Below are 16,080 nucleotides of genomic sequence, written 5' to 3' on the forward strand. Positions count from 1 at the left end.
AACCACACTGCTATCCAAAAACTGTTACATGGCAAGACAGCACCTCAACTTAGAAAATCTACAAACCATGAACTCCTGCGGAGCAAGGAGGTATTCTGGGGAGGCGTTATATACTTGCTCTGTTTCAGGCATTTAGGAATTGGCCACTTTTGGAAACAGACCTTTAATCTGAACTGACACACAGAATTCTTCTGTTAATTCAATTATTCAACTGGATTATGAAGTTTACATAAAGATACTTTAAGTCCCTCCTCCCCATTGCTATGCTGAACAAATAGCTTCTGGATCAGTAGAGTACTATTTAATCAAGGAAAAAAGTATTTATGGGAACATGTAGAATATGTACATCATTAATACATACACACGGATTTAAGCAGGGAAGTAGAAAGGCTAAGTCTGGTGGAAGTAAAAATAAAATAACTAGGGATAATACAAGTATGCTCTTTGGACCTTTTAGAAAACAATATCCAATATAAGGGAAACAAAGTCCACACACACTGACAACATTCATCTTTTCTCTTACATGTAACTTACGATAATGAAAACAGCATTTAAGTATAGTCAAGAGTTCAGAGAGCTGTAAAAAGGCCTTGAAAGAGCTAAATTAGGGTCCTAAGAATAAGAAACATTTCCAAGAAGGTGGAAAGCATAAACTAGTAGAATGTAGTAGAAGGAAAGAGAATGAGAGTGGAGAATTGACAGCTGAATACACCCTCAAAAGTAGAACTAAGCAGAATCTGGATTATGTCTTATAGGTCTTGTTTAGTTATAAACCCTTGTTCTGAAGCTGATGTGGAAAAAAAAACATCCAAAATTTCAACCTAGCAACCTTGAACAAGCAGGTCCCTCTCTTGTAGCTTGGGAGTTACTCAGATACACAAATTCAAAAAAGATATACATAGTCAAGGTTATAGAAATTGCAAAACAGATCAAAATGAGGCAATACTAGTGGATGTACATATAAATGCAGCCAATTTGAAACATAAACCTCTCCTGCCCAGCAAAAAGCATATGGTATCAATGATACCATTGAGGCTACATACTCTGGCAGACATTTTCACTTGTGATTCTAGGTGTCAAGAAAAAGAGCAAGTCCTCAACAGCTGGGATGAAGAATCATCCTAAGCAAGAGATAGACACCAACAGAGAATGTATCTGCTCTGGATCATAAAAGACAGCAGTTCTTTATATTGAACACCTCAATGTCACCAAAATATAGGCCATGTAGAAGGGCTGTGCCTTCTCCGTAAGAGAATACAACAAATTCTTGTTGCTCACAAATGAAGGATCACAGGAAAACAAAGTGAAGGTAGCTTCCCCCCCCCAGCTTTGAAAGATTACTAAAACAGAAACTCCTTCACCTTAAAACAAAAAAATTATCTGTCAAGATGAAAGTGGGGGCGGGGGGGGAGCAGGATGGTGGGCCACAGGGTGTGTGGCAGCCAGCAGACAAGAAGTTAGGTCAAACAACAAACTAGTCTACCGATAAGAAATAGTAATCCAGAACATGAGTTTTTCAGTGGACTTCCTTTTAAGTGGAGTTCTATACAGCGTAAGAAAGCACTCAGCTGATCCTCTTCCTTTGCTGTCAAGGACATACAAGCATGATCCCCAACTAGCCAAAAAGAAAGGCAGATAAAAAACCCACGTGCATACATGTCACACCTTTAAGAGCTCCAGTTACCAATGCACATAGTACTTTCGTATTGCTCTCTAAATGAATATCCACATAGATCATATTTCTCACAGTTCACAAGCAACTGATCACTAAGCAAGAAAAATCTCAGAGTAAAATTCAACCGGGCTTAGTACAGACTTTCCAGACAAAGTATGTGGATAACACAGTAGCACTTAGTAACTAACTGGCAGCTTTTATGGCTAACTTCATGTATATAATTGCTATTGTTGCAAAAAAAGAAAAAAAAAAAACAAACAAAAAAACCCCCACAACTTTGCATTCTACATAGGCAGGCCAAAATTGTCCCACTCCAATGTATGTGACCTGTGACCTTTTGATCTTTTGGCAACACCATCACACAGAATTATGGGTACATTCTGAATGGCTCTTTATATAAAAATGATACAGTATGGAAGACATTAGAAAGAATAAAGCTGCTTCATGATGAAATGAATGAGGGTCAATCAAAAATTCATTAAAAAAATAATTCAAGTTAGTTAAACAAAAAACTAACCAGCTGAGAAGATTTCTCTCTTGAAAGCACATAGGAAACATTTTCAAACAATTATCAAACTGATGTTAATATTTACATTTCAATTCTTTAATATATTTATTACTTACAAAAATATCTGTAATAAAACATGTTTCAAAATACACTGAATTAAATAATTAGATTTTTCTACTTCTGTGTTTAATTACATTGTTGTTTTTTAATTTTAATAGCATTTGGCCTTATTTTAGAGCTTAGTGGCTTTCAAGTTTTTTAAAAGTGCAATCCTTTTCTGGTTTGTCCACTATAAGGGGACTGGAAAACCAAAGCATCAAGCAGAATTAATTTCTTGTGCTTAAACATTACCTGGTACCTCATGACTCCCTGAGCTCCTTACTGCCGTCGCAGCTTCCTCATAAATCATGCCCAAAACATTAGAAAGTATTCTCTCAAACATTCGTATTAAGATGTTAAGATTATCTCTTACCAGATCTGTCATTAAGTCCTTGTTGCAACAATTTCACTCTCTGTGCTATTGACAGAGCTCTCATGTGAACTTTTTCTGCCAAAACCTTAAAAAAAAAGCCATTAAAATACATTTCTACAAATGTTAACAGCTGAATTCATTAACTACCTGTGCTTTTAAGCTCTCTGTTTTATTTCTTACAGAAATCATAAGTCAATAGAAGCCTGTAAGACCTATACCATCAGCTTTGTACCAATACACAACAAGCAGATTCTTGTGCATGAAAGAAAACGTAAAATAAAGTAAGAATGAAGTTAACAAATAGCTTAGAAGCTTGGCAGCTCTGCTTGAATGCAACACCTGGATATGAAAACTATTATCTCTTTAAAGCTCCAAGAGCAATGAATACCTGCAATGAAATGACTGAAGTATGTACTTTTCTTAAAGCCTACTAACACAGAGATTCAGTTAAAACACAGAATTTAATCTAAGTTAAGAAAGAATAGAAGATGATTCTGTGTAGGGAAAAAATGATTTTGTTTAAGATCTTATCATAGAATCTTTGGGTTGGAAGAGACCTTTTAAGATCATGGAGTTCAACTCCCCTGCAATGCGCAGGGACATCTTAAACTAGATCAAGGTGCTCAGAGCCCCATCCAAGCTGACCCTGAATGCTGCCAGGGATGGGGCATCTACCACCTCTCTGGGCAACCTGTGCCAGGGTTTCACCACAGTCGTCATGAAACATTTCTTCCTTATATCTAGTCTAAGTCTGCCCTCTATTAGTTTAAAACCATTACCCCTTGTCCTATCTCAACAGGCCCTGCTAAAAAGCCTGTCCCCATCTTTCTACTAAGCCTATAATCTTGCCTAAGATGCCTGCACAAGAAATACACATAGTAGCATACTTTCTTGCCCTTACCTCTACATGTAAACGTAAGTAATGAGTGATATTTCTCAAAACTGGAATACCAAAAATATGCATTTTTATTTTTAACACTAGTATTGCTGTGATCCTAATTTCATTTACTTATGTGTTATTACATAACGGAGAGGAAAGTCTGCTTCACAGACATCACCAAATGCATAGAAAGAAAACAACAGATTGTATACATAATTTATACTTTTACTGTCTGATCCTGAAGAGCCAAATTCTATCACAAAAGTAGTTTCTATCAAGAAAGTTCTGCAGTCAAGTTCAGGGGTTTCAACTTGAACACTTGTATTAAATCACTCCCCCTCAAAATTCTGGTAAGTGAAAATAAATTATTTAACTGTTCTTAAGTGTTTAACCAGTGAAATATAATAAAAAATTTAAAGCCTTTTTCCTAAGTCAGTCTTTGAAATTAATATTAAGCGATACAGTTTACCTCATATGCCAGCTTCCTGACAGCTTCCTTTACATCCATAGTGCGGCCTACAATTTTTGGCAAAGTTCTCGCTGATGGAGCAATACATGACAGCACTGCACGCCTCACTTCTGAATTGGAATCATTTTCAAGCAATGTGTTGTAAACTGCAAGTAGTCATAAGCTACATTCAGTTCATAGAACAGCCTGAGCCCAATATGATTTTTCTCTTAGTTAAAGCCCAGCAGATCTCTCCTCCAAGCAGTTCTGTCTTTTCCCTTTGAACATTCACAGCTTTCATCTACAACCTCCTGTGGCAAAGAGCTCCACAGTTTACAAATTATTACAAGAATAAACAAACAAGATTTGTTTACTCAATACTTAAAAATGTTTTAAAGTAATCTAAAACAAAAGAAAAACCTCAATACTACGTCATGTTTTTAAACAAAAGAAAAAAACTAATACTACTTACTATTAACAACAGGACAGTTTTCATCCTTAGGATCTTGAAGTCTCGAAAGGGCCAAGACAGCTTGAATTCTCACATTCGAAAATTTATCTTGAAGTCTAATCAGCATAGCTTCATTAATTTTATCAAATAAGTCATCATCAATCTGGGCATTCTCCGGCATATTTCCCAAAATCTTATTAACAAGCTGACATGTTCGAAACCTAACTGCATGGCTGTTTGCATTGTGAGACTTAGGGAAAGGAAAAAAAAAAAAAGTATTCTTATAATCACACTTGTCTCATTTCTAACATACTGCTATTAACAAGCAGATGTAAGTAATTAATATTCTATACAGAACATGAAATATACACTTCTGTATTTCAAAAGCTTTTCCCATTTAAGTTTGTTTTTAATAAGATTAAAACGTCACTGAACTGAAAAACAATCATGGCCAATCACCGACATCAGAGGCACTTTACATAATTAGCAATGCCTTCACAAAAGAAGAAACATGCTTACCACTCAATGCTAACTTACCATTCTGTCTCCATAAAATATTAGAAGAAAAAAAAAGATATTAGTAACGCTGACTAGTGATCTTAGCCTGAGCAGTAATTTTTCCATGTCAAAACATCAGTTTAAGAAAATGTAATTTTACTTGTGTTTTCGTGCTATTGGAACTGTTGATCTTCTTTCTACATAACACTTGCAATAAGCAGAATGGAATAATACATATGCCAACAATATTTGTATTAAGATCTTTTAATATTTTTACTTATCAAGAAATGGTATAAATTCACGTCCACAACTTCACACTTATAAATGCACCTATAGTAAAGCCGCTAATGACACATCTGACAGCCAAATAAGAAAACATTTCATATTTTCTCACAGGTCTAACTTTTGAAATGCAGTTGTTAGATTACTGGGGGGGAGGGCAATAGAGTTTTTGGGGGGGGTTGGGGGCAGTGGTGTTATTCATAAAGCACTAGCTTTGCCTTGCTTTCACTTTTTAAGTTTTAGTTTATAGGTATCATCTCAAGTGCCAGTAAGTTTTCCCCACTGCATGAAGTCTTCATTTGTTATGTTTAATAATACAGTGTTACTGTACCTCAAGCAGAAAGTTAAACACATAATTCTGAAGTAAATTCTCCTCTTCTCCCTCCTCACTACCATCTTCTTTCTCCATTTGATAAAATGAAGTAATGAATTTAGCCACAAAATTGATTACTTGTTCCACTGCTGGTTCCCGTCTGTAGATTACCATAGCATACTTAAGGAAATGAATGAATTCTTCATGAAAATCTTCCCTATCTTCCAACTGAAAAAAAAAAGACCCAAAAAACACCAAAACACAACAAAGAGGTAAGTACACCGTCCATCTTTCAAAAGCAGTACGACAGAAAAATAAAATAAATAGGTTTATAATTGACAGCTTCCATTTACATTTTTAAAGCACTAAAGCCAGCTGTTAGGGCACACCCGCTGCTGTACACTCTTCACTGAGTATTTTGCTTTAACTGCGCTGGGCTCCATTCAGTTTATATTTACCTGCTAACGGGTTTCAGACACCCTCATCCATTGCTATCCTGTGTCACACCTACTTCTCGGGTATCCAAACACCTTCCAGCACCATCATTAATACCTGCCGTGGGCTGTTCCTACACCCCTGTTTGCAGGGGATAACTCTGTGTAACAGTTTAGCGCGTGGCTTGTTGTCTTTTTTAAAGTCGCAGGGCCCTTCTCCGGCATACTGGCCTCAATGCTTATTTTAGGGGAAACAAGGCCGGAGAGGCACCCCGCCCTCGGAAGGGAAAGCATAGCAGATCCTGAGCCGCCCTCTTTTCCCCTCAGCCCGGTGCGCCACCGCGCCTCCAGCCGCAGGCAGGCCCCGAGGGCGGCCGTACCTGGTTATAGGTGCTCTTCAAAGCCACAACAAGTTTCGCGTGGTTCTGGTGAGGCTTCTGGGCCAGCTGAAAGGCTTCTTTGATTTGCAGGAGCTTCTTTTCTGCTCCCATGGCTGCAGAGAACGGGGACGGCCACGTCGCGACTCCCCGGCTCCGGACCTCAGCGGGAAGGCAGAGAGCTGCTGTCCGCGCACAGGGCCCTACAGCAGCAAGGCTGCTCCTAACGGCGGAAGGAGCGCCCACCGCAAGCAGATCGAGGCTCCTACCCGAGCCAAGCCGCTTCTCGTCTCCTGCTCCAGCCGCTGGGCCGCCACCCGAATGAATGAATCCGTCCGTCCGTCCGTCCCCCACAGCCGCCGCGCGCACCACCAACGGCCGCAGCGCCGGCGCCCCCAGCTTCAAACTCGGCGCGAGAACCGCTCCCAGTCTCGCGAGAAAATCAGTGGGCGGGAGAAGCGGGGGGCGTGCGCGTGCTCGTCTCCGCGCGCTGGGGGCGGGGCGGGTGTTGGCGCGTGCCGCCCAGCGGAGCGACCGTTAGGCGGGGGGCGCGCGGAAAGTGCTGCGCCGCCATCTTTCTCTGGGGCGGCCTGGGAGGTCGAGGGGAGCGGCCGGGGCGGCACACGGCTGTGGCCGCCTTCGCCCCTGCCTTCTGGGGTGCGCTTTCGGTGGGAGCGGCAGTTTCAAAGCCGCTGGGTAGGAGCTCTGCTGTGGCTGAGGAGAAGTGTTGGGCAAGAGGATTTCCAGAATGTATGTTGGTGCAGAATAGTTGAATAAGCCTGATAAACTCTGGTACTGCCCTCAGCCACTCTCTCAAAGTCCTCTCCCGACGACAGCATCTGGAAAATGAGTATAGTTGCATTTTGTAAACGGGAGCCTTACACCGAGGAAACTGGGGTAGCAAATCAAGAAAGCTCAGCCTGTGTCTAAAAGTAATAAAAGCCCTTTGGAGAATGAGCATCCAATGAGACAAAAAATGCTCAGCTATTCTATCTAGCATGAGATATGTTTGCTTATTTTCAAGTTCACTTTTGCCTATTTTAAGGTTACAGTTAACATTCACTAGCTAACCAGTTAAGTAACTTTACTTAGTTCCCTGGGTGAACTACCTAAGCTGAATCCAACTTGCAGATTGTGTTCCTTATTGAAACATCCTTTTGTATCAGCTGTAGGGGAGTGGTTGAAAAGATGGATAGTATGGATGACTGACTTCTTGGAACGTATATTTGTGTTCTTTCCAGACTGATTCTTTTACTGGAAATTTTCCCAAATTTTTCAAGGATTTGTTGTGAACCTACTGTTTTCCCAGAAATTCTCTAACTTGAGAATAGTAATAAATTCTGTATCTCATTAAAAATAGGAAAGACAATTAAGCTCAAACTCCAGAGATGTTACAGCTTAGAGAACATACTGTGAGATAGGGACTGATATTTAATGAGAAGCAAGGCAGGGGATGATTAGCTAAGGGGAAACATTCTGAGAATATATTAACGACAGAGTTAAGGACAGCATTCAAAAATGTGAACAGAAGTAGTTAACTGGACACTAGGAACTTAAGGTATTTGACATCCATGTGTGTTTGGGCTTTAAAAAAACAAGTGTCTAATTACCTCAAGTGGTGACAGTCAATCAGATGATATACCATCAAATGACAGTGTCAAACCATCCTGAAGAAGGGTCATTTTTGGCTTTATAAGAAAAAAAGCACCTAACAAATAGAATAGATAAGCACTAGGGGTCAGTCTTGTTCCAGATCTGAATCTTCCCAATGTTTAAGTAGCAGATTTTTAAAGAGAAAATAATAGAATTATTTTCTCTTTAGAATTGTGGCAAGTATTATGGGGTATATGAGCTGTATGTGGAGAATGGAGGGCAGCAGCAGGAAAAAAGCATTCTATTTTATAGATAAAAATTAAAATAAATTTTAAAATCATTTATACATGTGGCAGAGAGGTTTTTTTCCTGATGTATTGTATTACCATACATTTGTGTATGTTTAAAACAGACACTTGCTTTTTAAAGGTCAGTCGTTTGTATTTTATATTAACCTGGCTTAATCCCCTCCTGCTCCTAGAGAGCACGAAATGGATTTTATATGCACAAGTACAATAGTAACATAGAATCAATATATTAACTTTTTCCTAAGAGTTTTTATTTTATGTTGGAGAAATAGTCACTGTACAAAAACACTATAATCAACAGCAAATCCTCAATAAGTTGGGTTTTTTGGAAGGTTATATTTTCTAGGGAAATAGAATGTGTAACCATCTTTCTATTTAAGATATTTTTACTGGAAAATTAACTTAATCTAGCTTTTTTTCCCCGCTATAGGAAAAGACAACTATGAAAACAGGAAGAGAAGAGGATGTGGAGAAGATGATGGAAACAGGAAGAGCAGAGCAGGTTAAACTTTGTGATTCTTGTGTTTTTAAAAACCCAGGACTTTTATTTCAAGTGAAACTAATAATGCAAATTGAATTATTCTTGATTCACATATGTTTGGCAGCTCATTTGTGCCTGCCTGCATCTCAGATCTACAGATGAGGATTTTCCCTGGTGAATACCTTGCAGTCCCTTAGGATGGATTCCAACCAGGATGCAAGATTTATTTCTTGTAGTCTGCTTCATATATTTCTGCTAGGCTTTACATTTCTGGGTAGAAATAGAAGTCAGGCTTCTGTTATGACAAATGTATGTCTAACCGAGTTAGACATACTGGCTCTCAGGGTAAATATGCCACAGGAATCCATATTCCCAGTATCATAACTGGTGTTTCATGTACAGGTATATAATATGCTGAAGTAGGATCACAAATGTTGGCCATTTAGACTTTTAGACTTAGAGCAGTCTCCCTGTGATACTAGATGCTTTGTTTAACTAATAGAGTTCTTACAGGTTAGGTTTCAGGGCCTTGTCTGTATTAATAAACCTTAATGGTCCCTGACCAGCCTCACCTGGGGCCTCCAGCCACACCCCTTACCCATGGGCCCAGGAAAGCCATTTCAGCTCAGCCCTGGGCCTTCAGTCCTTTCCTGAGCTAACTCTCAGGGCTCAGTGAGGGCTAACTACTTCCTGAGGGATGGATATGATGATCTGACTGGGAGGACAAGGACCTCACCAGCAGCACCAGCCCAGAGGTTGTGGCCAGTGGGTTTCACAGTTCTATCTGAAAAGGAAAGGAATGATGAAACTTGGGAACCTTGGATGGTGCTCCAGATCCTGGAGAGAAGTATGCTCTAATAATTCAAGATTTTTCCCTTGTCCTTTGAAATAGTGACCTCATTTGTTATGCTATGGTCTGCTTTTTGTTGTCTCTCCCTACTTCTGACCCACTGTTCTAAATCCTTTCCTTTGCAAGTCCTGTTGTGTAAGCAAATACACAGTGCCACGGGGTGGGCCAAACTTGCTGCATGCCAATTACTTTGTGGTAATTTTAGATGAAGGTCACTGGGTAAAAAACAGGTTAAACAAAGGATAGGTGTTGCTATCCTATGTAGTAGGTGTCCCAGGGCTTTTATAGGGGCTGATGCCTCTTGTTGGTTCCAGTTTCCGTATTAAAAACATAAGCACAGTAATATTTCATACACAACTGGGCCATCATTATACAGTAGTAATCAGAGGTTCTGTTAACCACATTCCTCCAAAACTTGTGTGTATGTATAGCCAGCTATAAAATTGTATATACATTTTTGAATAGTTACTGTTTTCAGTCAATGAAGAAATAAGTACCACTTCTGGTGGTTTTTGAACTGGACTCTCAAATCCTGTTTGCTTTATGAGGTGGGAAGAAATGAAAATCATAAAGTAGCTATATAAATAATATTATATATATGTAAAATTATAGATAATATATGTGATTACCCAAGATGTACCAGTGGCAGAACCACTTCATACTTGTCCTTTTTTTTGCAGTCAATCCCAAAACAAGCTTTATTGGAAGGAGTATAGTGGATCAGGTGAACAGGATAGCTGCTCTTATGAGGAAGTATTATGAGTATTATTCTTATTATGAGGAAGTGATTGTGCCCCTGTACTCGGCACTGGTGAGGCCGCACCTTGAATACTGTGTTCAGTTTTGGGCCACTCACTACAAGAAGGATGTTGAGGTGCTGGCGCGTGTCCAGAGAAGGGCAACGAAACTGGTGAGGGGTCTGGAGCACAAGTCTTGTGAGGAGCGGCTGAGGGAACTGGGGTTGTTTAGTCTGGAGAAGAGGAGGCTGAGGGGAGACCTTATCGCTCTCTACAACTACCTGAAAGGGGGTTGTGGCGACGAGGGTGTTGGTCTCTTCTCCCAACTAACTAGTGATAGAATGAGAGGAAATGGCCTCAAGTTGCGCCAGGGGAGGTTTAGATTGGATATTAGGAAAAATTTCTTCACTGAGAGGGTGGTCAGGCATTGGAACAGGCTGCCCAGGGAGGTGGTGGAGTCGCCATCTCTGGAAGTGTTCAAAAAACGTGTGGATGTGGCGCTTCAGGACATGGTTTAGGGGACATGGTGGTGCTGGATTAATGGTTGGACTTGATGATCTTGAAGGTCCTTTCCAACCTAGTGATTCTGTGATTCTGATTCTGTGATTCTTCTGATTACTTTTTATCCTTATCTCCCTTTTTTTTTCCCCTCTAAGAAGGAAAAAACAGTCCCTGAATTCTGTATTCTGGGGTAAAAAAAGCTACTGTGGGACCAAAATGAATTTAAATGGAGATCAATAGTGATGATAGTGATTTATCAATTAAATCAGAGTCTCACTTAGGACTGCATCTTCCTTTGTTGAGACACTAACTTGAGAAGTTTTAAATACATTTTATTGATACAGCTTTGTTGTTTGAAACATAACATCACAGTTAATGCCTGTCTTGTTCTACCACTTTCAAAGGCCAATTTTATTGGACTGCAAAACAGCAGAATCTGGGCGTAAACAGTAAAGTTTAACTTTGCCTTCATGTATTAAAATAAATAAATCCCACTGACTTCAGTAGTACTGGTATTCAGACAAATAGACAAAGAATTGGTCTCTGTGAATTGTGTTTTGGGAAAGCTGTTTGTATTATGATAAACAAAGGAGCAAACTTGTGTATTAAACTTTTGCAACAGAAATATCTTCTTTATGTCTTGAAATTTGAGGTGTGTGGATCTTTTAATAGTAGCTAGTCTTACCTTGTATATGACAAAGACTTTTATGTGTAGGTATAACTAAAGCTGGGTTAATGGACTTGGGTTTCAGCTGAGATAGTGAAATAAACTGTGTGAGTTCGATCCATATGGGTCACATCTTACTTAAATTATACTGATGTTTAAAACATGCAGGGTGTTAAGAATTTTATATATGTATCATGAAAGCCTACCTGAAATCTGTTTCAGCCATTTAAACGTAATTTGCTTGCTGGCAAGTATTTTGTAATAACTGTATCCAGAATTGCACCTTTTCCCATTTGACAATCCTGATGATGTTGGCTTAGGGGCACTTCTAGAGATTTACTGACATTGACTGATCAGCTATCAGAGAATTTTTCTGGCATCTGAGTCACTCTTATGGACTAAACATGGGCCAGGACAAAGTGCTTGCTTTGTTACCGTAGAAAAAGGGCAAAACCTCATAAGTTACTTTGCATGCAGATTTTGTTCCAAGCTGTTTCTTCTCTTTTTGACAGAGGGAGAAAGGCATTACAAAAACATTATAGAAGGAGGAAAGTAATTTGATTTTTGGTTCCCTCACACATGCCTCTGAAACAGGAAAGGATTTGATTCCAAGTCAAAGCTCATCAGAATCCCTATCTATTTCCTCATTTGAGAACAGTACATATTCCTTCAATATTACATTATTATAAAACCAGACCTGAACACCAAATTTGGAAGAATGTAATGAACAGAACATCTAATTTTTGTTTTGTAATAATGGTCCAATCCATCATCAAAGTAAGAGAAAGAACACGCGCTCATATCATGATAGTCCATGTGCTATGATTTACCAAATTCAAAGGTTGAGAAGACAAAAGTTTGTAGAACAAAAGTCTCTAAACTTTGTTATGCGTACCACAGTTGGCTGAGTAAGAAGGACTGCAAAGAGGATTTATAAAGATTTCAGAAGCTACATAGTCTGCATAATCAACAGGCAGGAGGTACCAAAAATGGAAGATTTACAGTCCTTTACTCATATATGACTTGTTTTTTATAATAAAAAGGTAATTAGTTAATGCGTCTGTGCAGCAAAGCTATAAACCTGCGTACAGGTACTCATATGAATATGAGCCAGCAGCATGCCCAGGTGGCCAAGAAGGCTAATAGCATCCTGGCTTGTATCATAAATAGTGTGGCCAGCAGGTGTAGGGAAGTGATTGTGCCCCTGTACTCAGCACTGGTGAGGCTGCACCTCGAATCCTGTGTTCAGTTTTGGGCCCCTCACTACAAGAAGGACATTGAGTTGCTGGAGCATGTCCAGAGAAGGGCAACAAAGCTGGTGAGGGGTCTGGAGAACAAGTCTTATGAAGAGTGGCTGAGGGAACTGGAGTGGTTTAGTTTGGAGAAGAGGAGGCTGAAGGGAGACCTTAACACTCTCTACAACTACCTGAAAGGGGGTTGTAGCAAGGTGGGTGTTGGTTTCTTCTCCCAAGTAACAAGCAATAGGACAAGAGGCAATGGCCTCAAGTTGTGCCAGGGTAGGTTTAGATTGGATATTAGGAAAAATTTCTTCACCAAAAGGTTTGTCAAGCATTGGAACAGGCTGCCCAGGGAAGTGGTTGAGTCACCATGTCCCAGAGGTATTTAAAAGATGTGTAGATGTGGTGGTTAGGGACATGGTTTAGTGTTGGACTTGGCAGTGCTAGGTTAATGGTTGGACTTGATGATCTTACAGGTCTTTTCCAACCTAAATGATTCTATGATTCTGTAGGCTTACAGTAGTGCCATGACTACCTTCTCTCATAATTTAAAACTAATGCAGCAATAATAATTCAAGCAGAAGTGTGTTTGCTGTTTAGGCTTTTAATTTGTATTTTAAACTATCTTTGCTGTATACTGCCCCAAGTTAAAAAACATGCTGTAATCTACTTATGTGTTCCATGTGATTCTCACAGAACACACACTTGTGTAGTGCACACTTAAGTTATGCTTTGTGGCATCCTTGCTTTGTCATCTTATCTATAGGTGATCCCTAAATCATTTAGAAGAAAAAATAGGTCAAATTCTCATTGAGAAGCTCTGACATTATCTGCTGAAATCCTGGTATTGAAACCAAGTGGGTTTTTTGAGTGGTGGAACTAATGAACTGTCATCTATGAATTTATGTTCTGTGGTTGCATTTTCTGGTGCATGAGATCTGATTGAAGCTTTTCCAGTGTTTGAAGTATTGACTAACAATAGCACTAATCTGTACTCAGAATAATTTACCACTGACCAATTATGTTCTGCTAACACACTGTCGTGTACCAAAGCCTCAAGTTTTTCCATTCTAACCCCCCAAAATACATAAACAGCCTGCTTGAAAAAACCGCAGTGGTTTATTCCTTTCCCAGTGTACCTGAAGATCTGAGCTCCTCTGCTCTCTCTGTGCCTGTGTGTCTCAAGTCTCTGTCCAGCCATGCATTCAGGTCCAGTGTGTCCTCTGCTGTTCAGCAGAAAAAACATAAATGTTACTGTCTGTCTAGTTGAGTGATAACACAGGTAACTTATTGTAAGTATTTTTAAAACTTTTTGTATTTTTCTTAATTTGCTTTCAATTTTCACTCAGTTTTCTTCTTTTTCTGAAGAAGGTGCTATGAAATTGCTGTAGCCCTTTGTGCTCTCTTGATTGTCCTAATAAGTTCATCAATTTTATCAAAATTTTACACATAATTAAGTTCCTACACTTTTTTCTCAAATTGATGACCATGTAGAGAAGATACTATAGCCAGTTAAACTTAAGTGTGAGTACATGTCTTATCAGATACCAGACAATTGACAATGGCATGTACTTATGCCCTAGCTACAAAAAAAGTTTGTCACAGGCAGCAGCATCTTGGACGCTAATGGCAGTGAATGAAGAAACTATACTTAGCCATTCCTGTGTACAAGGCTCTGTTTCTTACCTTTTCTTATTCATGTTCTGTCTGGGCTAAACTTTTCTTCCCTGTTTAGCATCTCCCAGGAGCTGTGATCATCTTTGTTTTCTTTCCTGGACTTTCCCTTCTCCTGTGCTGAGTTTCTCAGTCTTAATTTCCTCTCGCTCCTGGACTGAAGATTCTTTCTGCCCCGGGAGATTGAGTCCCTCCTTTCCTCCCAGCAATTTAAGAATTTGGTTTCTCTGTCCCAAGGTCTTCTCTTACACCTTCTCACCCCTCCTTCTCCCCACTGCCTGCAGGCTTTCTTCTTCCGCCCTGATCTTTTTCCTCTTGGAGTGTTTATTCTTGACAGTGCTTTATCTCTTTTTGCCCTCACTGAGGGTTTTCTTTTTTTTCTTTTGCCCTGTCCTTAGCTGACACCAGATAATCCTCCTTCCCAATTCCGATAGTCCTAAGGAAGCTCTTTTTCAAACCCACCACTAGCAAAGTAGAAGCATCTTGCCCGACAAGGACAGAAGGTACTGCCTGCCCTGCATGGGGCAGGGGGAAGAGGCAGCCTCACGTCCCCTCCGGTGGGCAGCAAGCCAGTGTGAGCAGAGATGGGGCCCTCCATGGGGTCCTTTGTTCTGGCTGTAGCGACACGTCAAAGGAGAGTTGAGCAACTCCCGGCTTCTCTTACCTGTTCTTTCCCCCTCTTCCTCTTCTCCACCTCTCTGACTTTACCCTACTTGGCTTCTCCTTCCCCTTTCTCTTCTAGACTAGTTTAAACACGTCCTCTAACCATTTTCTTCTTGAATAACACTTTACTGAACCATTCTTCTTTAAAAATCACATTATCTTAATAGCTGGCCCTTTCTGTGCCCTTTTTCTTGCCTTTTTTGTCTTTTAATTTCTTTTTACATGTAGAAGGCTGGTCTCTTTGAAGAGAGGGAACTGCTTGCAGATGAAAAAAAAAAAAAAAAAAGAGACCTGTAATATTGTCGGTTTTCTTCTGGCACCTCTCCAGTGCCTCCAGTGTACCTTGAGGGGGATTGACCAGTCTCTTTGCCTAAGGCAGGGGACCGGGTCCTGGCCGCAGCTCCCGGGCTCAGCTGTGCTCAAGTGTGCCTTTTGGCTGGAAGAACTGTTCCATTCTGCGTTCAGCACGGCAGCAAAAATTCAACAAGCTTTTCTTCATCTTTTTATTGGTCCATCCGGACTTAGAGAGGATTGCCAAAATAACAGCGCTTATGAAAGGTGCGCACATCGTCCTCTCTGATGACCTCTGCAATCCTTTGGCAGCCCAGGAAGGTAACATGATTTAATCTGCAGACGATCTCTATAACAGATCCCCAGCAAGGGCTGTGCTGCTGCCCGTATGGCTGGCTCAGCGTCTCCTCTGGGGAATCTGTAGCATGCAGCCGCTGGCATCTTCTCCTGGCAGAAGCTCAACCATTTGAAGAGAAGGGGAGGGGAAAAAAAAAACCCCGATCAGGATGTTTGCACATGCTGTTCGCTGCCTCCTCGCCTGGGTGTTTCGCTGAAGGGTTAGGACATCTGTACAGAAGGAGAGCGGCGGCGGCTGGAGCTTGCCCTGCTCGGGGCCGAAGTTGTTCCAGCGCGATGGGGGTTTGAGTGTGTGCAACGCACCGGGCAGGCCGGCAGCAGCGACAGGATCGCACTCCCCATAGCGTACACAGACGGACTTCCTTAAAATATTTCAAGCCTA

The 16,080-nt window shown here is 40.5% G+C and overlaps 1 protein-coding gene across 1 annotated transcript in view; it reads right to left on the reverse strand.

Moving 5' to 3' along the window:
• NCAPG (non-SMC condensin I complex subunit G) overlaps positions 1–6,452 on the reverse strand; it is a gene marked incomplete at its 5' end in the record, with an annotated part of 29,387 nt that extends 22,935 nt beyond the window's left edge. The window contains 5 exons of the mRNA XM_081999586.1: positions 2,656–2,740; positions 4,005–4,150; positions 4,456–4,684; positions 5,546–5,755; positions 6,342–6,452. Coding sequence (XP_081855712.1) covers positions 2,656–2,740; positions 4,005–4,150; positions 4,456–4,684; positions 5,546–5,755; positions 6,342–6,452 — 781 coding nt within the window. The remainder of the gene's footprint in view (positions 1–2,655; positions 2,741–4,004; positions 4,151–4,455; positions 4,685–5,545; positions 5,756–6,341) is intronic.
• Positions 6,453–16,080: the final 9,628 nt, after the last annotated feature.

This window comes from Phaethon aethereus (genome assembly GCF_964289735.1).
Source record: "Phaethon aethereus genome assembly, chromosome: 4".
NCBI classification, from domain to species: domain Eukaryota; kingdom Metazoa; phylum Chordata; class Aves; order Phaethontiformes; family Phaethontidae; genus Phaethon; species Phaethon aethereus.